The 25,466-nt window shown below is 37.7% G+C and overlaps 1 protein-coding gene across 1 annotated transcript in view; it reads left to right on the forward strand.

Annotated features, from left to right (window-relative positions):
* LOC103059347 (contactin-3) overlaps window positions 1–25,466 on the forward strand; it is a 96,523-nt gene that overhangs the window by 37,628 nt on the left and 33,429 nt on the right. Inside the window, exons 7-8 of the mRNA XM_088134696.1 lie at window positions 1,135–1,264; window positions 4,828–4,978. Of these exons, the coding sequence (XP_087990822.1) occupies window positions 1,135–1,264; window positions 4,828–4,978 (281 nt within the window). The remainder of the gene's footprint in view (window positions 1–1,134; window positions 1,265–4,827; window positions 4,979–25,466) is intronic.

Raw genomic sequence — 25,466 nt, forward strand, 5'->3', positions numbered from 1 at the left:
TAGTCTGGCGAGATTCTATGAGGTGCAAGCTGATGAAAGAACTATACTGGACTGGACTGCCCCATTGTCGTTCTTGGGCTGGGCCTGAACCTTCCCCTGAATGGTTTGTTGTACTGGATTGGGGTGTTGTTTAATTTTTATATATAGTTCACATGACAGAATGCTCATCTCCCACTTAATTACCTGTTGGAGGTCATGATCCAATAGCATTAATTCTTCAGCATCATATGACCTACTGACCACAAGTAAGGTAATAGCACGTATTCTGTGTTCTCTCTAGTACTCTTCCTGCTCCTTGACAAAGTTGTTGCTAATCTCAGGTCACTTCCTTTTGCCTTTCTTCTGAGACATACACATGGAGGGCGCACACTTTTTGACTCTCTTTCTGGTAGGGTGTACTCAGCCAGGTGTTAGACTTTGCCTGTCCCTTCTATGTATTTCCTGTAAATAAGTCTCCTTTCTGTTAAAGTGATCAAACCTGCTTCATTATCATTGATCATATCAAATCTATGTTATCAGGAATGTTGAAATGCACACAGAGGATACTTTAACCCCAACATCAACTAATCATAATTTTAGCCCAAAAGAAAATGTGTATTAGGTAGAAAGCTTGACAGCTATTATGAGTATACTTTTAGAAAAGATTATAGAGAACAGAAAAGATGCAAATATATAATTTGAGCAAGAATTAGACCTCAAAATGAGCTGCACTTTCAAATAAAAAAATACTTCTTTTTTCTCCATGTAAAAGCATTTTGCAGTAGACAAGCTTGTAAGCCTCAGAATTAAAGTGAGTTGATCCCAGGATTGTTAGGAATAGACCTCACTGACAAACAAATCCAACTCAATCGGAATTTGAAAGAGGATTTTCAAAGCTGGTGTTCCAGTCCAATGCTTATATCTACTGCAAAGCTCTATAAAGCTTTGTCTCTCATAAGAACCGTTACTAGTATATTACTCACTTTGGTCAATGCATACAAGAAGTTCCACAGTTGACTTAAACATCAGTTAAGCTATGTATGAATTCTTCAAATGAAGTTTGATGAAGGCCTGTGCAGCCAAAACATCCTTAGTTGTCTATTTTATCAGTCACTTAAATATATTCCTTTTTAATGTTTTGCTTTTACTACCCAGGGAAGAGTACAAATTGAAAATGGAGCTTTGACTATAACAAACTTAAACCTGACAGATTCTGGCATGTACCAGTGTATAGCAGAGAACAAACATGGCATGATATATTCCAGTGCCAATCTCCGGGTTGTAGGTAAGTCGAAACTTTCCTTTCTGTTTTGTTGTTGTTAATATTTTATTGTTTTTCCCACTGCTACAGTAGCTGTCATGTTTTTCCTACACCATCTTAAAAAATGTAGCAAAAATGCTTTCACAGCACTCAATTTATCAGCATTTCTTGAGTAATTTTCTCAACTGTATCTGAGGGATGTGGTGGGGGGTAAAGAAGCCTACTATATTTTATAGCTCAATCATTCAGTGATTTAAAACAAGGACACCAAGATAAATTATTAATTATGGGGAGAAGAGAGACAAAGCTTGGATACTGTCCCAGTGATTAAAACTAATCACACAATCGGGAAGCAACATTGGCTCAGCATATTACTGCATGGTACTGACCTTCCACATCATAACTTTGGTATTCTCAAGATAGCAATGTCGTTGGAAAGCAATAGGGAACTTTCTGACTTTTTCCTTGATATGAGTGCAGGGACCCATCATTATTTATGAAGGTGATGCTAGTTTGCTTTTAAAACAAATGGCAAGGATTTATCCTTGTGGAGAGCTGAATTGGCAGAGCTTCTGATGTATTCAGATGATATAAGCAAGTTCAGTTTACATTTTTTATATTGCTTCCTAAACCAGAGATGAGTATCCTTTGAGTTTAGGAGCCATATTGGCCTCTTTGGGGGTTGCATAAGTGAGGGGGGCTGATGCACCATTGATGCACTTTATTCCTTTCCACTCCCCAGTGAACTGCTTTTCTGGGTGTTAATATTAGCTGGGAAACCATGATCTGTTCCTGCATACTTAGCCACTAATGTGATCAGCAGTAATGGGGAATATAAACAGTGCTTCCAGGAATTTTGTCCATGTATTATAATCACAAATAAGTAATCTTTAACACAGCAACCCTAATGAACAGATTGAATAGTTTGTAATGTGTGGACTGTATGTGCCAGTTCAAAAATTATATTACTCTTTACAAGTAACATGGTCCGTTCTGAAATATTTGTATTGAGGTAGCTGTGGAACATTTTAGCAGCCTAGGCAATCTGGGAAATTGTGTGTTCTATAGTTCACACAATCCTATATTATATTTCAAATGGAAATTAAAGTTATACTTTTGCATTGTGTTCATTTCTGTTTTTCCTAAATGAAATATAGTGTTAAAGTGGCAGAAAGCATGTAAGTGCAAATCTGAACAAATCTGTTAATTAGACCATTGATTGCAGAGTTATCAGTTTTGATGCCCAAATCAGCTTCTGGTATTATAATACTTAATATAATTTGTACAGATCGTTGAAGTCTAGATTGGGCAGAGAAGCTGATTTTTGAATAAAATTAAAGGGTAATTTGACTCTGTCCATCTGCTGACAGAGATCATTCTTCTACTATGTTCACCTTCAAACACCTAAACTGAACATAGGTTCTTTTTTGACCAGAATGGGAGACTAAAATGTATCTAGCAAAGCTGGACAAAATGTGCTGAAAAGTTTCCCACTGAAACAGATAAATAAATGGGAACTCTTGAAATCATTGAATTAAATCATTCAACCAGAGTATAGTGGCATCACTTTTGGTTGCCTATGAAAAGCATCCCTTATAAGAAATGTTTTAAATTCTATCTACAATGTAGACATATTCTTTTTTATGTAGGAAAATGCAACTTTTATTATTATTTTTTTCTTTACAATCCCAAACTCAGCAAGTCTTCTTCCATGAGCTTGTCCATATGTAACCTGGATACCTGAATTTTAATTCTGATGTCTTATGTTGTATTTAATATTTTTACACTGATTTATTGCAAGCTACTAGATATCTTTATGATCTATATTGGCATAGAAATGCCACAGACAAACAGACAGATAAACCCATGACAGACATTCTATCCACCTAGATTTATGAAGTTCCAGGCCCATTCTTTCCTTGCTGAATTTCATGTGATTCAAGTAGAAATCTTGTTGGGAAGAACTCAGCCTGACTCTACTCCCCCATTCTATAAACTCTCTCTGGCAAAGTCTTGCAGTAGCCAATGAAGCCAGCTAACTGGCAGCACCTTCCCAATTGTGGCTGATCTCAAAGTAGAGTTGGACCTGGTTAATTAAAGTAGTTAGCAGAGTTTTGGCTACACTGGGAAATTGAAAATAACATCCCAGGAGGAAATTGCAAACTACTTACAGTATATGGATGTCTCAATGAAGATATCTGTAGTTAAACTCAACCTGAAGGACACTTTACTTTTAGTCAGTAAAAAATATATTTTTATGTTCTTTTTTGCAGTTTTGCTAACATTACCTCCCTTGGCCCTCTGAATATTTTAGACAGAGCATAAGGAAAGAAAAATAACCCATTCTGTCACTTCTCTTTCTGTCCCTTCAGTCTTCCATCTTCTCCCTGTCTCCTTCCCTAAAGTCAAAAGTATCACCAAGCAATCTCCTGGCTGAGACCTATCTTACTACTCTTCTTCTATCTCCAGGACAGCCTTCACAATGAATTATTAAAGTGCAATTTTGTTATACTTTCTGAAAAATCAATTTGTGGAAAAGCTCTAATCTAATCTTACATCTGTTCTTCCCCTGTATATTTTCTGAAAGCCTGTTTCCAAACATAGCAAAACAGCTTTCAGTTATGTATAGAAAAAACATGTTATGAGAAAATGCGATAATGAGAAAATGTGCTAATGCTTCATCATTAGCACCAGTAATAGCTTAGTAATGTCTTCTTGAAATAAACCTCTGCAGTTGAGATCTGAACTCTTGACTTCAGTTTGATTCAAATCAGTTAATGCCTTTTTCAGAACGACTTCTAGAAATACTATGAAATCACTATAGGATGTCTCTTTTCATCCTCCTATATCAATAAAATAAGGTAGATTGGCTTAGTTGTAAGGTATACAATTTGGGGGGCCCAGTGGTACATTCATAAAATGGTGGTTGTACTTAGAAATGCCTGCCATGGGACAAAATGGTTGGTACAGTGATCATGGCCAGTCACAAAATACTTATTTACCATAAGGTAAAGTAGTCCCTCAAGATTCTGTTTACCATCCCATCAGGATTTTTGTGGAATACAAAGACATTGCTGCAAATAAATATGACATGAAATGCCTTTGCTTTCTTTTGCAACATGCCAACATCCTGCATTTGTAAAAATAAAGTGGGATAGGGAGACTCAGTGGAAGCAAGGGAACCATTTGGGGCATATTCTTACCACTGATGTAATGTGGTAACAATATGCCATTGTACTAAATATTGTGGATTCAGCCGGGCACATGCATCAGGTAAATACCAGTTGATGGAAAATCGCAGCAGGAGAAAAGTTGGCTGCTGTAAAAAAACAAACAAATGCTGGACAATATTAGTCTTTGGACTCTTATGATCAGTGAAGTGAAAGTAAAGCCTTTGCCAGCTTAATTCAGTGGCATCTTAATATACAATTTCTGTTTCAGTGCTATATTTGCTGAACTAGAATGGGAATTTCATATTCTTCAGTGCTTAAAGAAAAAGAAAAAAAAAGTAACATGAATTGTGGAACTCACTGAGGACATGCTGGAGAAGTTGTGTTTCATAGTTAATATGTTTCTTCTGCTGCTAGCTTCTGCTCCTGACTTTTCTAAAAGCCCAGTGAAGAAATTGATTCAGCTTCTAAAGGGCAGCCCAGCTCATTTTGAGTGCAAGCCAAAAGCTTCCCCTAAAGCGACAACTATTTGGAAAAAGGGAGGTGAGCTGCTCCAAGAAAATGAAAGGTATTATGTTGTGAATGTCTTCATGTTATAATTTAACTATTGCCATTTTGTGAAATAAATAGCAACACTCACTGTTTAATTTAAGAACTAAGGTAGCAAATGTGCAAAGTCCACCAATTTCATCGAAGTCATCCTACTCAAATGGAACTGGTATACTGTATAGATGAAAGAGGAGGTGCGTTATTTTCTGCTCACCAAGGATAGTATGCCACACAGAAGCATCTTGATTATATTCTGTTCCCAGGAGCTTATTCAAAACATTGTTGGGACTCTTAGTGGCAGACTTTAGAAGAAATCTACCACCTCTGGTCTCTCCAGAATTGAAAACAAAAGGCTTGGATCTGGCTTTAGTATTGCCACATCAATTTCCACACCTACTCTCCGCAGAAACGGAGTTACTTACCTTGCTATGAGTGGAAGTTGGCTGTTGGTTAACAGAGCTAACTATAAAAGCATTTTACCACTATCTAATTAGCATGTGTGATGCATTTTGTTTTGCCTTTGCTTCTTCCATGGCAGTGTTGCTTGTTCCTGTTGCTTGCCAGTATGTTAATTCAGAGTTCTGGCACAACTTTTTGTGTAGGTAGATGCTGGATTTGGATCCATTGAAGGGGTAAATAAGCAACTGAGTCCTTTCCATAGACTCAGATATTTAGGTCTCATTCCCACTTGGAGGAATGGGAGAGCTGCCATATTACTGCTCCTATTAACTTGGACCCTAGATGTTGGGTTTGGATGGAGGCCAGACTACATAATGATTGAGTTCAAGTTGCCTCTCCAAGCCCTCTGAACTGTAGTCAGTGTTGTTCTGATTTCAGCTTACACAGATTCTTGCTTTCCACTCATGCCCTTCTCCTTGTTGCAAGGAAAAGATTCATATACTAAAAATAAGGGGTTTTTTTAGCCCTTTGAAGGTGAATCCAAATAATACACACACAACACATGTACACACATGCATACATTTTATTTTATATTTATACAGTGAAACTTCAGAAAAGTTACAATGATAGCACATACACTAAATTTAATAAATGATGTCAGGATTAGAAAAAGAATGAAAACTATCATAGTTAAATAATATCCTGAATGGGGAGACTAGGCCTACTGTTCTCGAAACAATTCAGTAAGGGTTACTTCTGAGTAAACATGTTCAGGATTGCATTGTAAACGCTTTCTGGAACATAGCTGCAAATATTGAATTGCTTATATGGTTCTGTTGGTGTCCTGAATTGCTGTTACATATATTCCCACTAGTGTCTATGGTGGTTGGCATAATATGTAGAGTAAAAATGAAGAATAAGCCAAAAGCTGGTCACAGCTCAGGAAATTTATAATTTAAATTTAGATAGTCACGGTGAAGAAAAATAACAAAGAGTGGGAAAGAAGAAAGCAAAGAAAGCTTTTATTTATTTATTTATTTATTTATTTATTTATATCTTTATTTGATATAAGACCTAAACAAGCAAAGACTTATGAGAAAAATAAACTTGGAGCAGATATTAATTGATAGGAATTATAGCACCAAATTAGATACAAAGAAAATGAAAAAATTGAGTTTTTCAGACATTGTTTCAACAATGATTGATCCCTTACTTCTGTTGCTCTGAGGGGGTTTTGGTGAACCTGAAAGAACTAAGATATAATATCTGGGGATGTTTGATTTCTCCCCCTCTGCTTTGTCCATATTCTTGCTCTCAGTCTTCAGTCTTCTCGTACTTTTTATATATTTTAACTTGTTTGAGTGATATAATCTACTGTGAAACATTATTGTCAGTAGACCCTATAGGGAATCTGCAGCCCTCAGATATGGCCTGCCACAGATGAAGCCAGTGAGCAGATCTCTTCCTGCTTTGTTTCTTGAGTTTCTCTCCTGCTCCAATCATGGTTTTTTTATCCACAGAAGGTTGCATGGAGAAAGACCTCCATGTCCTTTGGGAAGGACTTGATAGGTGAATAAAAATGCCAAATCCAGCCTAAACATCTGGCTGACTGTGCAACTAACCATAATAATAAATACATTGAGGCACTATCTTGATGTGGTTGTGGTACACATCTTGCCCCCCACCCAAGACAACTGTGTACTCAATAGCCTGTCAAAGTATAGTTGGCATGGTGTCTCAGGCAATTGCCTTAAGGAAGATAATGATAAAAACTACATGCTCTCTGCAAAATTTCCATCAGGATTACTGTGGTAAAGACAAGGTCAAAAGCTTTGCCTTCCGCAACTATTACAATACTGCTATGATACTGCAGAGTCCACTAGGGTTGCATGACCGATGATGATGATGATGATGATAATAATAATAATAATAATAATAATAATAATAATAATAATAATAATATCCTGCAACAATACCTTTAACACCATCAAACAACATCTGCCTATCCCAGGTCCTTGGGAAGGACTTGATAGGTGAATAAAAATGCCAAATCCAGTCTAAACATCTGGCTGACTCTGCAACTGACCATAATAATAAATACATTGAGGCACTATCTTGATGTGGTTGTGGAGCTTGTATTCTTTGAGGAGGATGAGAGCTGTGCCAGAGGTTCAGCCATACTGGACAGGTCTCATCAGAGGAACCAGACAAAGAGTCCCTCTCCCATAAACGATATGGTGAGACATAATTTACAGAAACCTATACCGAATCAGTTGTTGCCCGGGTCAACAAGGACCATGCTAGGTGTTCTAGTTCCTGAACATCTGGTGACAAGTGGGCTATAGGATTCAGGACTGTTGGCTGAGCAACCAGGGCCGGCAGCTGCAGGACTACTGGAAGAAAAATTGTTTACCTGTCGCATATATACAAAGACTGAAAACAAAGAAATAATGATCTGCTATTACAAATCAAGTCCAACGAGAAGAGGATACCTGAAAAGAATGTATCAGTTCTGGAATGAGCAACATCCAGAATCAGAAATAACAGAACAGAGGCTAGCAGATCAATGTTAATTTATAATACGAAATAAAGTATTCACAGAAGTAGAATTGGAAGAACTGCAAAAGTCCATCCAGGGCAAAGAAACCAAAGCTTTGCCAGAAGTAGCTCAGATTGTAGAGGCAAATCAGAGGGAGTAGAGGAAGACATCATAGCTACTGAATTGTTTTCATTCCCAAACAAGACACCTTCTCCTCTGCCTTCTCCTCAGGAAAAAACAAAGCCTTGTAACTAAAAAACAAGAGGAATTGAAACAAAGAATAACTGAGCATCTAGAACAGCACAGAGACAACAGAATAAGGTTGCCTGCATTGAAGCTTGTTATAAAAAAACAGATAACACAAGTATTAAAAGATGCCAATACTGTAGTATAAACACCAGCTCACTGCAAGAAACAAACCAACTAATGTACAGCATGGCTGCAGTTATAACTGAATACCTTTGATACAAAATTAACAAACAAGAAAAAAAGCCAAACAGTACATCATCAGAATGGAAGATCAGATTGGAAAATAAGTTCAGCATGCTAAGATAATACTGATGATACCTCACCCCCATGACAACGGATGATTTCACCTAATGGCTTCATGTAGATGTTAAATAGGAGAAAGGAGAGCACTAAACCCCTACTCCACAGAGTAGGGACTGAAAGCGGGATCTTTCCTCTCAAATCACCATTGATTGGAAACAACTCTGGAGAAAGGAAGAGAACCAGCACAATACAGTGCCACCCACCCCCAATCCCCAGAGCCGATCCAGAAGGATTCCATGGTCGATGGTATCAAAGGCTGATGGGAAGTCAAGCAGGGCAAGGATGGACATACAACCTCCATCCCACTCCCACCAAGATCATTCAAAAGTACGACCAATGCTGTTTCTGTCCCATATCCAGGCCTGAATCCTGACTGAAAGGGGTCCAGGTAATCCACTTCATGCAGAGTTGTCTGAAACTGCTGCGCAACCACCTTCTCAGTTATCTTCCCCAAAAAGGGGAGGTTAGATACTGGATGAAAATTGTCCAGTATGGCAGGATCCAGTGATGGTTTCCATGAGGAGGGGGTGGATCAATGCCTCCTTAAGGGGTGGAGGAACAACCCCCTCACTCAGGAAGGAATTCACTGCCGCTTGAGCCCACCCATACAACACCTCCCTGGCAGCTTTAGTTAGCCAGGAGGGGCATGGATCTAGAGAGCAGGTGGCTGAGCTCACAATCATAAGAACCCTGTCCACTTCCTGAGCCCTCTCTACCCACGAGGGCATGTGTCACCTGAACCAAGGCCACAGGACAACTATATATGGACTCAAGAGTGGAGAAGTATTGTTGCTTTGTCATCCTTACTGCCATGAGGTAGGCCTTTATAGAGGCTCTAAAACATGTTCAGTCAAGTTCATCCCTCACTGAGGCCAGCAGTGCTCTAGACATCTCTCGCTTCATTTCCCTCAATTCCTTTGTGAACCAGGAGAATGATGGGATCCAGTGGAGGGGAGAGGTTGCATAGGCACAATCTGATCCAGTGCCCTAGCAGTCCTCTTATTCCAAGAGGCCACCAGGGCCCCAGATGGGCCTTGCTGCAGACCAGCAGGAACAGGCCCCAGCTCCTTCTGAAACCCATCAGGGTCCATCAGTCACCAAGGGCGGGACAATCTAATAGGTCCTGCCTCCCTGCAGCAGGTAGTGGCCCGAGAAATCCAATGGTAATCAGGGTGTGGTCTGATCTTGACAAGCAGAATGCTAAAAGCTCCCCCAATTCCAGATCACATTGCCACTGCTCTGACAGGAAAACCAGATCAGGCATGTGACCACTATCCCATATTGGGCCCTGGATGATGTGGGATAGGCCTATGACTCTCATGGTAGTCCTGAGCTGCCTTTGACCCCACTCCCAGGGAAGGGAGATTGAAGTCTCCAAGACCATAAGTCTGGGGAACTCTACTGCCAACCTGGAAATGGAGTCAAGCAGCTCAGGGAGGGAGGTTGCTACGCAGCAGGGAGGCTGGTACAGTAGCAACGATCTCAACTGATCCCAAGAACCCTACTTAATGAACAGGACCTCTCATCTGGCAACCTGTGGAGCAGTGCCTCTGAAAGCCTTAAGAGATTCTCAGATGACAGTTGCCACACCATTATCCCTGCCCTGAGATCTTGGCTGATACCACACCCAAAACCCAGCTGGGCATATTTCTGAGAGGAACCCCCCTCCCCCGGACCCAGCTAGGTTTCAGTAATACATGTCAGGTTGGTTCTCATCTGTGATTAAATCACAAATGAGGGAGGCCTTATTACAGACAGACCTGGCATTTAGAAGCAGCAGCTAGAAGTGAGGGCCTCTAGTTGGAAGAATAACCATTTATTTCAGAAAATTAAGACACTCATGCCAGTCTTTCCCACACTTCTTGTTCACCTGCTCAATTATAAGCACTGTTTCATTCTCATTCTCTTTTTCTTTTTTTTGGGGGGGGGTGGAGGAGGGGAGGTTGGGATGGGGCAGAAATGTCCATGTACAAAAACTGTGAAAGACAAGTAAGTATATCTGCAAGAGGAGTAAGAAGAGAACACAGTTTATATATTCTTGACAGGTACATTCCACAATGACTCTGTCATCAATGCTTAGAGCTATATTTTATTGTATATTCCAATGCCCATTCCACTGCATTCTGATATAAACTGAAACTGCATTCTGATAGAAACTCAGGTTATTAGGAAAAAAAAGAAAGTCTATATTCTGATATTAATGTAGCCTTTCTTATTCTCTCTTCCCTAATAAACTGAGTAAGTTGATATATTCAGTCACTATATATATATATATATATATATATATATATAGAGAGAGAGAGAGAGAGAGAGAGAGAGAGAGAAATCCAGAATAATGTAATGAAGCAGAATGATGGGAGATTCAAGACAGACATTTCATATAGTACATAATAAATTATACAAAAGTCACTTTTGCAAGATACACCAATGACTATCAGTTTGAAGGATTTTAGAAACTTTGATAACATCTTTGCAGGTAAAGTTATCAATGGCTATTAATCATGATGGCACTTAGTTAATTCTAGGATCAGAAGCACATTCTCAGTAACAGTTGATAGGGACCACAAATAGGAAGCTGCTATTGTGCTCATGTCTTCCTTGTGGAGAGATGGATGACTGTTATAGAAAAGAGTGCAGTGGATTAAACTGATTTTTTTTAAAACTAATCCAGCAGGAATAATTTTATATTATTATGAAGAAAGACTGAAATAATTAATGGCACAACAGAAACAGTATTTATACTGGAAACCAAATGTGGTAGATTTCTAAAGCATCCTTAGAGTAACAGGAGAGAATTACAGACCTTGATTTCCAGTGTGTAAAAGTATAAATTCGATTTAGAAAAGAAAATGCAATATAAACTATTTAAAGAAGGGGGGAGAAAGTGACTACTTCATTTAAGACCACCAGATCATATTGCTTACTTATGTATATATGCATGTTTGGGTACACACATGAACACATCCCACCAGATTATGTATATTCAGAGGAAATTGCATGAAGCCCATGGGGCAAGGTGAAGAGATGGAGTCTTTGAAAATCAGAGAGCACCAATTTTATATGTGACTTAGTGCCATCACAAACAATATTCTTAGAGTGAAACACACACACAAGGGGAAGAATGCACAGAATCTATTCAGAATTGCTGATTGCTTCTTCTCCCACCCAGCCCTTGTTTACTAGCAAATCAGGATACAATACAAATTATTCAGGATATTTGATGTAGTGCCAAAGGAACTAATAAAGCCAAGCAACCTGGCAGCACTATGACAGTTTAGAATCAGTGCTGACAAATGCAGTGTAATGTATGTTGGAAGGGAGAAATTGAACTACCCATGTATAGGACTGGGTTGTTATAAATTAACTGTAACTGCTTAGATTGGAGCATCATTTGCAGAATGTTCAGCAGAGATATGTGCTCAGTCTACAGCTGCAGTCAAAATAAAATGAACCAAGATATCAAGAAAGATAGAAAAGAATACTTAGAAACTTGATTTTTTGTTACATAAATTGATGTTAATGCCCTTAGACATTAAATATTCTATCTCCGAAAGGAAGTGAGCAATGCCAAGTGATGATTCAAAAGAATTGAAAATACTTCCAGATGAGTAATAAGGAAGAAAAAGGGAGATTTATGGCTTGAGAAAGAGATGAAATTGATGGTAATCTCTAGGGCAGAAAAAAAGGTTATCACATTTAATATATTCTTATGTCAGTTAATATCTAGCATGTTTAAAAGGAGGAATAATGCAGTAGTAGTGGGGAACTTCAACACTAAGGAACAAATTGCCAGCATGGTCCTTCCTGGAAATCTGTGACCTGTCTTGCTGTTTTCCTTTCTCTACCTTCAGAGGTAGAGAAAGCAAAAGAAGATCAATTATTCTTGGTTTGAGCCTAATTAATAGAGAAGACCTAGTCAAGGAAACAAAAGTAGTATGATCAGTAGTAGGACCGTTGGGATCAAGTGATCAGGTACCACTGGATACTTAATGGTAAGGAAAATTAAAGCTGAATGCAGTTGAATGCATATCTTGGACTACAAAAAAGTGGATTTTTTGTAGTCCAAGCAATGATAAGTAGAATTCTGTGGCAGAAGAACCTAATAGTAAGTGCAGAGTTTATTGGAAATATTTTTCCCATAATGTTGAAAACTATACTTCTGTTGAAGAACCAACATTTTCATTTACCTTTTTCATAAGCAGGTCATATTTTGTGATCATTCAGTTCAGAATCTTTTTCACAAGTTTTATGAAGCCAGGGATCATCCATTTCATACCTGTGCATTTATCTCTGTTAAATGTCATTCTATTACTTTAATCTATCAAAATCATTTTGAAATGTATTCCCAACTTCAAGATTATTAGGTAATTATCTTCATTTTCAAAACAAGTATCAAATACATAGGTTTAGGATGGATTATACCTACCTACCTACCTACCTGGTTGGCTGGCTGGCTGGCAAGAAAGAGAGAGAGAAAGAGAAAGAATGAGAATAAAATCTTGGAATAATACTTGATTGCAAGTTGAATATGTGTCAGCAGTGTGATTGAGCTACAAAAAATCATTGAAGTCACAACCATAGAAGTATAATTTCTAAATCATGGAAAGTAATAATTCCATTTCATTCTGTTTTGATCAGACCCCATTCTAAACGATTATGCCCAATTCTGACAACTACACTTTAAGAAAATTCAGAAAAATTGGAACAGGTTGAGAAAAAGGGAGTGAGGATGATCAGAGGACTAGAAACTAAGTCCCATGAAGAGCATTTGAATGAATGGGTATATTCAGCTTTGAGAAAAGACTAATACTATTCAAATACATGAAAGACTATAACGAAGAAGGTTTTTGCTCTCATCCCAGAATGCATGGCATGAAGAATGGATTTAATTATAGAAAGGCAGAATTCATTTAAATGCTGCAAAAAACTTTCCTCAGTTTCAAGTGGAAACTCGACTGCCAGTTGCCTTGGATGGTTTTATTTGGATCCTTCCACCAGACAGCAGCTTGAACACAATGGCTCAAATGCCTGCTTATAGCTAATTCTTTCTGTGATTCTACTCTGTTTTCCTTCTGGACTTCACGGCAGGTTTTTGCCTCGGAGACAGTGTTTGGAACATGGGGCCTAGTACTTCTTGTCCAGGATACCTGTACAATGTGCTGCTGGGAGGGAGGTGCTGCAGTCGTGTCCCATTTTGTGTTGAATACCTATGCCAGTGACCTATGGTGTCTCACTCCGTCTTTTCCCCCATGCTAAAAAGGGCCATCTGGAGATTTGAGTTCTTTTGCTCCTTACTATATAATTCTAAGGAAACCCTTAAATGTTGCTGCTTGATAGCAGGCTGGATGCGGGAAAACAAGTTGAAATTGAATTGTGAGAAGAAAATTTTAGTAGCCTTTTGTATGTTTTAATGTTAGTTTTGATTGCATTTAATAAAGCCAAGTTAGCTGAAATGTGACCTGTAGGGCAATACCAGGAAATAAGTAAACTTGCAAGACTAAGCAGACTTGTTGATGGGAAAAGACGTGACAGGGACAAATAGAACAGGAAAGTATGGTAAAATTAGCACCAAGGAAGTTATGGTTCAGTTGCTAAACCTAGGAGTCATGTCTGTGGTTTGTGGTTTTTGAGGATAAAAAGGATTGCATCTGAGGGGGTCGGGGCCACACGGCTAAGCTGTCTTACCTGACCGCTTGCTCGTGATGGTGGGCATTGCAATGTAAATCTAAGTGGGTGGTCCGCATTGCGGTGTGAATCTAAGTGAATGGTTGGCATTGCAATGTGAATCTAAGTGAGTACCTTGTATGCTATTGGTTGAACTTTACTTGCTTGTTGAACTAACATTTAATAAAGCTTTTAGAACTTTGAAGTAACTTGTTTTATGGTGTGTCTGCCTCTCGTGTTTAACGTGGTTTTTTCCCTGACAGAATCCAGACAAGATAGAAGTTCTGTTGGTAATGGGAAAGTGGATTTAGGGATTGCATGTTAGCCTGTTTTCAATAGGATCACATTCTCCATGAAAGAGCAGGTTTACACTCTAGGAGAGCTGCTTCATTCTCAGCTATCACTGGAGTCACAGAAGGCAGTTCTGGTGAGGCACACCTCTGATTAATTACACAGTGAGCTAGTGTGACTTTTTCTGAACTAGTCACCTTTGGTGTTGATTATCCACACTTTGATTAGATCTAGTCTTGACTACTGCAAGGCCTCTCCATGGGGGTTCCCTTGAAAAGTGGTGCAAGTTAGAGATATCTTATGATGCCTTTATGGAAGAATATATACTGATTGCCAGTTGCTCATCAAGCACAATTTAAGGTCTTGATATTGATTTTTAAAGACTCTCTCTAAGGGACCACCTTTTATGTTACTAACCTGTTTTTGAGACAATGTAAGAAATTGTGGGGAGCCTAGGAAAGAAATGAAAGGGAGATTAGACATAAACAATCAAGAAATAGAAGGAAAATCCATTGGTAGCTTATCTTATAAATGACAATTCAGTCCAGGTGGCAAGACATTTAGAAAGAAACATTTCAGATCAATAAAATAGACCTTGTCTTAATGAACTCAATATAAATGAGAGTTGGAATTTATCCCAAGGCAAGCATCAAAGATACTTTATTGTAGCCTGTATAATTCTTGCTTCCTTCATCTTGCCGAGCTGTGTGGGGCTTAACAAAGAGACCCTTTTGAAGAAGGCTCTACAGTCAGAGACTGATCTGTGCAGGAGGGCCTTCTAATGCACTGATCCCTGACTATGGAATGTACTCTCTATGCTCCCCCACTCTGAGCATTTAGAAAATCTGTGAAGACATGCCCCTTTGATCAAGTTCTTAACTGAAATTAAAATTTAAACTATTTTTTTTTTAACTTTGGTAGTTAATGATATAAATCATTATTCCCCTTCTACCTCCTCCACCCTTTTTTGGAAAAATATACAGGAATCCTTCATGTGTCTCTCCATTTCTTGTCATAGTTTACACTCATAGTTTTCCAGGACTTATTTACCAGAGAAGAAACAATAATAAACACTTTATTTTGGTTCTGCCCTATCAATCATGTCCATATGTTTAAAAAGTCTCATTTTCTGCAGACTGAGCAATTTAGACAAGAAAAAAAGAACTTCAGAACCAAAGGAGTCAAGCCAAGCTCTCATCCCATGTTTATAAAAACATTTGCAATGGCATTATTGCAGGTTCTAATGTGCAATCCGAAGAACATTTACCTGAAATTACTCTCACTGAGTTCAGTGAATATTCCAACATTCATGGGATGGTAGTATAAGTTATACTGGAAATTTCTTATGCAGCTGGATTTTCAACAGAGAAGGAAGATTATGCAGCAGTAACCAGTAAGAATTGACTTGACACTGTTTTCATGCACAGATGTGCTCAAATGTCCTTTTGTTAAAAAATAGTTATTTTTTAAAGTGCTTTATTAGATTTATGCACCTGCTCAAGCACACATCAATGCTTTTGATAAGGAGACAACCACAGAGAAATTGTTTCTAGAAAATACAGCCTTGAATTTTTGACCTAAATCTTCCAAAGGTTTGTAACATGAATGCACTAGATTAACCTAGGATTAGCTAATAAATTAAAAGTGATATAAATTCAGAGTGGAAAAAAATATTTTATCTGAAGCCTGGGATTTGAAGCCCCTATTCCCTATGAAAGCAATACGGCTTCTCATCTCTTTAGTGTTTCTTCATAGAACCCAGCCAACATATTACTTTAATTTTTAAGACCCTATTGCTTCGCTTTGTTCTTAACTTGCTTCCTCCCTGTTTTTGGTATAGGAATACATAGCCAAGAAAAAAGAGCAAGTGTTGAGAGGTGTTAACAAAGGTTTAGGTCATGAGAAGAAATTAGCTCAGCTTTTCCAAATTTTAAGTTTATAGTAAGTTGAGAACTATTGGTTCATTGAACACTGTCAGCAAAATACTGAGCTGTCACCACCTGCCGTTTTTTACTCTGAGCTCTGGAGTTGCAATGCATGGTTAGGGTTCCTTGCCTTTTGGCAACATCTTATAGGATCACAGATTTGCTTTAATGAATGGATACCTTGCCTTTCAGTTTGATCCCTTGTTACATTTAGCAAACAAAGCCTTTTGATTTATTGTGTAAACTTTCAGGTTTGTTTAGATTTGCTATAGCTGCCCAACTCCAATGACTCTGGGCGGTGTACAAAACCAAAACATCCATAAAAACAGATAAAATGTACACATAGTCCAGTTCACAGCCCATGTTCCCAGTGTTACTAGAAAAACACATGTTCTAGCCTGCTCATTTCTCCATTGAGGCCAGATGCCAAGTCCTGCAATAATGTCTTCCATTAGACTGATCATTGGATTCAAGCTATTGCCAAGAGAAAGTTAACATGTCTCACACTGAGCTCACCAGAGGCATATTGGTGTTTCTGCCTCTCCACTCACTCCAGAGGACTGAAAACAGTTCAGGAAAATGTTTTTCTCCTTACCCACAGATAAGAGGAAGGAACAGAGTTGATTTGTAGATTCTTTGGCTCCCTACAATGTTGTTGTTGTTTAGTCGTTAAGTCGTGTCCGACTCTTCGTGACCCCATGAACCATATTGCGCCAGGCCTTCCTGCCCTTCACTGCCTCCCTGAGTTTGCTCAGTTTCATGCTCATTGCTTCAGTGATGCTATCTAACCATCTCATCCTCTGCCGTCCTCTTCTCCTTTTGCCTTCAATCTTTCCCAGCATCAGGGTCTTCTCCAAAGAGATATCTCTTCGCATTAGGTGGCCAAAATATCTGAGCTTGAGCTTCATTATCGATCCTTCCACTACAATGAGTTTTAGACAATTTAGAAGTAAAGGTCAGAGATGCCTTGAGGAGTAGTTTTTTTTTTCTGTGCATGCTTGAAGCCATCATGATCAGTGGATCAATGTCCAATGGTTTCATTATTGTTTGTCGGTGTATGGATTGCATTTTGCATTCTTCCCATTAGGTTTTGTTGCCTTTTTTTTTTTTTTTTGGTAAGCCACCCAAAGTCACCTTGATGAAGTTGGGTGGCCATATAAATGTTATTTATTTATTTATTTGTAAATAAATAAATAAATAAATGAATTCAGTTTCCCAGCAATCCATCATTTTATGTTAGTGCTGTAGAAATGGTTCACAAGAAGGAAAGTGGAATGGAAGAGAGAGAGAGAGCTCTCCATTTTTCTAATGAATATAATTGTGCCCTTCTCCAAAGTTTGCATCCCACCTTTCTATTCAAGCAAATTTTTAGAGCAGCAAAAAAATTAAAAATAAATAAATGAATAAAATATTTATTATTCTTTGTTAGATTATATTCTGCCTTTCTTCACTTTTGAAGTACGTGGGAAAGGAAATGCATGATATATTTTAAAAAAAACTGAAACAGCAAAATAGCCTAAAATATGATATTGTAACACCTTGCTATACGCTGACAATATGATTTTATTATCACAATTGCAGGTTGGGTTGCGTAGGTTGTTAAGAAGACTTGGCTCCTACTGTCATAATAATTCTCTAATCATTAATAAGTCAAAGTCAAAAATTATGGTCCTTGGAAAATGACATCATAACCATAGATGGCTATTAGATGGTGAGACAATAGAGCAAGTTAATATCTTCCCTTACCTAGGGGTAGTCTTCTCTGAGACTGGATCTTGGCTTCATCAGCAAAGGAGCTCGTTTAGAGCACGTATGAATTTACTGCTCAAATTAATAAATCATAGCTATCCAGGCTCCTTAGCCCCAATTATCACAGTATACAAGGTCAAGGTTACTCCTATGCTCTTATGTGGCACTGAGGTTTGGGGCTTACAAAACAAATCGTTATTAGAACAAACACAATCACAGCATCTGAGACGTATCCTGGGTGTGGATAAAAGAACGTTCAGCTGCTGCAGTTAGAGCCGAATTGGGAATCCATACAAACTGTTCTTCGTCTAAAATCAGGGCTTATAATTATTGGTGCAAAATCAATGCTATGGAAACTGACAGACTCCCAAAATTGTGTTTGTTAGAACAGACAAAATCTCAGTTACAGACTTCTTGGATAGTACAATTGACAAATTACATTAGGAGCTGTGATCTCCCTGTGTTATGTCCAATTGTTTCTGGAGAACAAGCTAAAAAGATTGCTGCACAAAGAATCTTGGATATAGCAGCACAGAAAAATATAGCCACCCATAGTAAGGTTGGCTCACTGAAATGGATGAGCCATTATAAATGTACTTTCCAAATTGCCATGTATTTAAACACAGAAATGCCCAAATATCTCAAGCAAGATTTGAGCAGTTGGACACAATGGTTAAATATGGAAGATTTAACCAAGTCCCTTATAATGAATGCACTTGTATTTGCAGAGCTCCAGAGATAGAAGACATAACACATATATTATTTGAATGTCAACTGTATAAAAAAGAGAGGGATCAGTATCTTGGACTGCACATTAGACGAATGATCTATTGGGATCCTTGTATTAAAACAACATATTTAATGGGCGGTCAGAATTCAAAAAGTTACATATAATACAGCCCTTTATTTGAACAAAACAGTACAGTTGAGATCTGCATATGTGGATCTGATCGGAGTAAATTGTAGGGATGATACAGAAATATGATTTGCATCTTTTTTCTTTTTAATTTTAATTTCTTTCTCTTATCCTATTTTTAATATACGGTCTTAATAATGTCTTACTGTATGTTTTATATGTTTTATACTCTGTATCTTGATATGGCCCAATGGCTAATCAATAATAATAAACTAAACAAAAAAACTAAAATATGGGCAATGATCACACAAAGATGTGGATCATGATCTGCCTATGATTCAGATGTTCTAAAATATTTTTTCTTGACTTTTGCTGTAGTAGATATTTGAGAAATCTTGGAGAGTTGTTGAAGTGCCAGGTAACTGAAGGAGAGCAAACACTCCTGCCTTCAGAAAGGGGAAGAGGAAGACCCAGGGAATTACAGATCAATTTGTTTTGCATTGATCTCTGGGAAGTTTCTACAGGAGATCATAAGCAGATTGTTCTGTAAAAACACTGAATTGTCAAGAACAAGTTTTGTGAGACTAATTAAGTTCATTGTTTAACTAAGATGTTTCTTGCTACGGTGTAGGAATGCTTTGTAATATATCCTGACTTGACAAAGGAATATCACCTGTTTATTCCCTTGAGTTTTCTGTGAACTGCAATTAATTTGGATTTATTCCTCTTCTTGATTCCTTATAGTTAAGGGAAGGAGTTAGGGGGATCATTTATTTAAGTGAGCTAAATATTAATAAATTATTAGATAGATAGATAGATAGATAGATAGATAGATAGATAGATAGATAGATAGATAGATAGATAGATGGATGGATGGATGGATGGATGGATGGATGGATGGATGGATGGATGGATGGACGGACGGACAGAAGGACAGAAGGACAGACAATCATAAACTTCAGTGGTCATGTTCACCCTACACACAGAGAGAGACACACATTCATAATCATACATTCTCATCCTCATGTCATATGTTTTAGCCAAGTCTTATTAAATTTTATCAGGGATGCTGCGAAGGAATAGTGATAAAATCATATTAAATTTAAAAATAGACCAGGAAAAGGTGTGTTGATGAAAATTAAAATGGTTTTGATTGAGATCGCTGGCTGGATGAACCTTTGGCAGAATTAAATTGAACTCATTCATACTTAAATTTGCTTCATGGTTTAAAACTGTAACCTGGAACATAATAGATTTGTGTGTTACTTAGCATTAATATCAGTGGGAATTACTTTCTCAACCTTTCTTCTTGAGCAGTCCAGTTTAACTTAATTTAGTAAGCAATTAATATATCAAAAAAGTAGCTTCAGCTTAACCTGTCTGTTAAAATGTCAGCTAGAAAGTAATACATCCTATTTATTATATCAATAGGACCTTTGGTTTGTGAAGTTCTCTGAGAAAAGCCTGACAGATATATAAAGCTATTTTTGAGTTATCAGATATTTCTGATCTGAAAATAAAGTTTATTTTTCATAGCCTGCATAGCCCATTTTTTAATTATTACAAGCAGTTTTAATTCCATAAAGTCTTTATTTTTATGATGCTTCCCATTTTAAAAAAGCCTGCATACCTGCACACAGGCATGCTATTTTATGGCTATATAACAAACAGGCTAAGGGTTTAGTGTGTAAAGGCAAAATGCTGTGGCTTCCACTTTCTTCAACTGTTCTGTGAATCATAGGGCCCCACAATCAATATGGCAGTTATAAATAAAGTGAGCATTTCTAAGGGTGACATTCCTGTAAATGAGTGATGTCTGATGCTATTCTCCAGGTTGAGCCCATATGATTCTAAGATACAAAGATGCGTAGTAGACATTAAAACCAAGCTGGGGGGGTGAATGGGCCGGTAGGGTGGGGGGGAGAGAAATCTTGTGTCTCTCCATTCACATGTAAAACCATGAGACTGGAGTTTTGCACAAGAAGAGAACTGAATTCTTCTCCATTCTTATGCTACCTGCATATAGTCTTTGACTCAGCCAATTTTCTGTTTCCCATTCTGATTTAAAAAGTGAGGCAGGTATAAAGAAAAGTTGGAATAAGAGAGGTACATTTCAAGAGAGAAAAGAAATTCACTATGCCTCTCAGTCCTAAATACCTATTGTTTTAAATGCTAAATAAGAATTTTTGGCTTCCATTTTCTATGTGCAGACATGGGAAGGTTAATAGCTGTTATCACTGTATCTAGTTTGGCTCAGCTCTTCAGAAGAATACAGCATTTGGTCAGCCTGATTTCATTTTACAGTCATAGTATACCTAAGAAAGGAAGAGATAGCAAGTGCAAGCCACATGAGAAAGCTCTAAGCAGAGGTAGGAGACTTTAAATTATTGCTGGATAAAGTAGCACATACCAAAATGCAAAGGAAACTAGTTTTATAACACCAAATATTTGAATATACCCAAAGGTTTTAACAATAGCTCCTGTTTTCTATAGGAGAATCGAAGGTTAAATATGGACAAATGTATGCCTTTGTTTTTTGATTTTTAAATGGACTTTTTGATTTTAATATAGCATCAATATTTGGTAGCCAGTAGGGATGTGAAGCAGGCTTTATGAGTGGATGAGTGGAAGAGAGATTTCCTCCTCCTCCCCCCTGTTTTTCAGTTTAGTTTTCTTTAAAATTAAAAAGAGCATCCCTGTAAAGCCCTGCTTTTTAATTTTTGAAAATTCTCCCAGTTAGGTACTGTGATAATAGCATTGCACTGCTGCTTGCTAGGTTATACACATTGAATGCATATATTAAATAGAGCCCCTTTTATTATTCCCAACCCAACAGAACATTGGAAAGAAATTACGCAAGGGGCTTAAGAAATCAGTGCATCATCAGGATAGTTCTCAAAAAGTGAACAGAATGAGACCAGTAGTGTGGTGGAAGAAGTTAGCAAAAGTAAGATCAAGTCTGAAAATAAACCAGATGTGGCTGGGAATCGCAGAGGAAAAAAAGCCAGAAAGAAATCCCCCGGTGCATCCTTATAGGAGCCACATTCGGGTGGTGGTTCGAGATGCTGCCTGCTCCTCGCATCCCTTCCCTCTTGGTCAGACGATTCAGGGCAGAGCTGCTCTTAAGGGCTTGGAAGGAATTCTTGAAGCTAGGCTCTCCATGCATTGTCTACCTCTTTCCCTTTAAAAGGGAGTCTTGCTTTTATGTCTTTTGCCTGCCCCTTCTCCCTGTTAAAGATGAGGTGGGCTGCACCTAGCCTGTTGCCACTTGCGTTATGAGGTAATCTGCAAACAAAAAGTAAGTCTATTTAAAACCGGTGGAAGGCAGATAAATGAAAAGTTTGCACGTGCACTGCTGTGTTTTCAGACATGTCTTTCGAGGATTTCCATGGCTTAAGGATGCATGATCTTGATCTTGTGTCTTGAGCTTCAAGATGCCCTAATAAATGAAATGAGGCTTCATTTTTAAAGGCACCTGGAAAACACAGCATCAATAGGACAGAGAGTTCATATAAGCATCTAAGCTGAACTAGCAAATGTATTTTCAAAAAGACTTCCCCACCGATTTTGATTGCTTGGTTTAGCCTTGGTTCTCACGCTTGCTGTTTGATATCCATGTTTGTGAAAGTACAAAGACGAAGACTGTCTGTTTTGGTTTGTTGAATGTTTGGTGTTTAGTGTATTCAAAGCATGCCCTTGTATTCTCTTGAGAATGATCTTTCAGAGGGCATATCTAAATCCGGTTCTGTTGGTTTGGGTAGTTTGTTAAGCTTTCTTGAGCTCTCTGCGCACTCTCTTGTACCTTGATGATGTGTTTCACAATGTACTTGCTGAAAATGCATGCTGGTTTTTCAGTCCTGTTGGAGCTTCAAGATAAAGCTAGGAATGTGTATTTTTTTTATTTAGTTTACATTTACATGCTCTCATACATAACAATATGTGGTAGCTGTTTTGTTTTTTCCTGCTTCGATGTTTTAAAATACAGTGCAGGCAGGCTTTATTTGCTGGCCTTAACATTGTTATTTTTATTTGTACAAGAGTCAAGCAGTAACTGAAAACAGCTATTTCTGGATTGTCTCAACTCAAATCATCTCCCTGGCCCTTTTCTCGGTTGGTTGGATATTGGGTAGCAATCAGCATGGACTACCATGCAGCTTACTCTTGTGAATCTGGGGCAAAAGCAAATAAAAAAAGGTTTGTTCTGAGTACCTATTATTTCCTATAGTACCTATTATTTCCTATATCCTTCAAAACATGTGAGAATGCAGCCAACTCGGAATAATTCAGAACATTCCAGGTGGGACCATTTTGTCCCAAGCTCATATGCTACAAGAAATAGGCCATTCTCAGCTTACAGAGATGACCAGCCAGGCTTTATTTCTATATACTAAAATGTTGATATCCAAGATTTTTTTTAAAAAAAAAAGGCCTTCTGCAATTTTATTTTGTTTATATCAAATCACACAAGCTATTGTATTGCTATATTTCTAGTTTCATCCACAAATCTTTTAGCTATTTGATAGCATTCTGGAGTTTGGAAAAGTGGGATATATGTGGTATTAATGTAAAATTTCCTTGCTCTACTGTTTATATGCATTTCAAGGCAAAGCTCTACTAAAGTCACTTGCATTAAATAATTAACATAATTCATGCATGCATAGTCTGAGCTTTATGTCTTTATATAAAATTTAAAGTTTTCGGTGTCCATTTAAAACAAATATAGGTGGGATCATAAATATTGTCACATAGTTAGAATAGAACAAATCCCCACTCTGTCATTTTGTGTTAGTCACTCTTTCTCAGCCTAGATAATCCCCTTCACAGAGTTTTTGAAAGACCATTTCAGAAAATACTTCACTTGAGAGAGAAGAACTTAATAGGGGTCAGTATTGAAAACTGGATTTATTTTTCTTTCTCTAGAGAAAGGGTGTTAATATGTTTATGTTATCAGTTGGATAATTACTGAAGCCATATAAATATTATGCATTTGTTACAGCTTAATCAATGTATATACCATCTTCAGGGGTACTCACAGTCCATATCACATTGATATCTTAATAATAAGTCATAGCTATAAAATTGATAACACTTTAGCAGAGCATTAACACAGAAGAAACTGCAAATGTTTCCATTTCCAATATTCAGTTAAAAAGATAAACCATTTTAATGGGAGCCAGTCATTTTGAAAAAGGACATCATTAAACAATATGTGCACTTTTTTCTCTTTCAGTCATCAACCTTTTTGTAAAAGTAGACTGTCTAATATTTTGACATATGTTATTGTTTCTTTGCTATATGCATTAGCCTCCTTTGGTAATAACACCTTTTCTTTCTTTTTATACTACTTTTTTCTGTTATTAATTTGTTTTGTGTCTTTTCAGAAAGTAATTCTTAGATATATGTAGTTTTAAACTGACATGATCCATTATTATCAATATCATGATACAATTAATTTAATTTACATCTCAGCATTTGATAAGTTGTTTATTATAATTAGATGATAGATATTGTTTTAATATGATGACCCTTTTTTCTATTGCAAAATCAATGGAGCTGTCAACATTGTTTCATATTGATGTAGAAAGGTAGTACATGTGTATCTCTAGAAATCTCTAAAACCAATTTGAGATTATAAAACAATCTTATGTAATAATAGTTGGATAATCTTCTCCCTTTCCATTATTGCTTACGATACCAATGGAATCACAGACTGCTATAATCTGTAATGCACATGGCATGTATCAATCATTTTTCAGTTCCTTTCTGTAATCTGTTTTCAAAAGTACCACAGAGGGCAGAGACTGATCTTGCACTAAAGCAGAGATGGGTGTCAGCATGTAGCATAGGTCTCGTCCTCAGAGCAATTTTTTCTACCTTGCCAAATGTTAATTGATGCAGTCGATTAGAAGCCAAAGCAGGAGTTTCACTTGGAAGGAGAAGAAGCAAAGAAACATGTTTTATATAATTTCAGACATAGAACACTTCACATGCAATGTGAAATAATTGTAACTAATTTGCCCGAGGAACATGGTTGATAAACCTTGAATCCAGCTTGTCCATCTTGTTTAACTCACCACTCATTTTCCATTATTGTAGTTTCATCCTCCAGCATTCCAGTCCTCCAATCCATGGCTGGGAAAAAATAATAAATCCCTTTGCCACCAGATGCCTAACATAGAGGCCTTCCTCACATCCACTGTCTTTGCCCCTCATCATCATAACATTCATTGTGCTGTGCAACACCCTGCAACTGTCCTCATTTTCCCCTTCCTGTGTTGGCCAACACTCCCTCCAGCCAATCAGTGAAGGGAGTACCACAGCAGAAAACAGCTGGCACAATGGTCTAAACCTTAGTTTTCACCTTGCCCCGTTTTTCAGTGAGGAAAGAGAAAGAAAATAAGCTGAGGAAGTGGCAAGTCGGTCCTCATTCAGCAGGGACAACTAGGGCACCTTGGCTTCTGCAGGTTAAGGAGGGAATCCCAGAGGTGGGACAACTCAGGAATTCTCAACATCCAGAAGTAGCACTGTGAAA

This window comes from Python bivittatus, unplaced genomic scaffold (assembly GCF_059951505.1).
Source record: "Python bivittatus isolate LINGU-HERP-01145 unplaced genomic scaffold, Pbiv_v1 ctg000080_np1212, whole genome shotgun sequence".
Classification (NCBI taxonomy): domain Eukaryota; kingdom Metazoa; phylum Chordata; class Lepidosauria; order Squamata; family Pythonidae; genus Python; species Python bivittatus.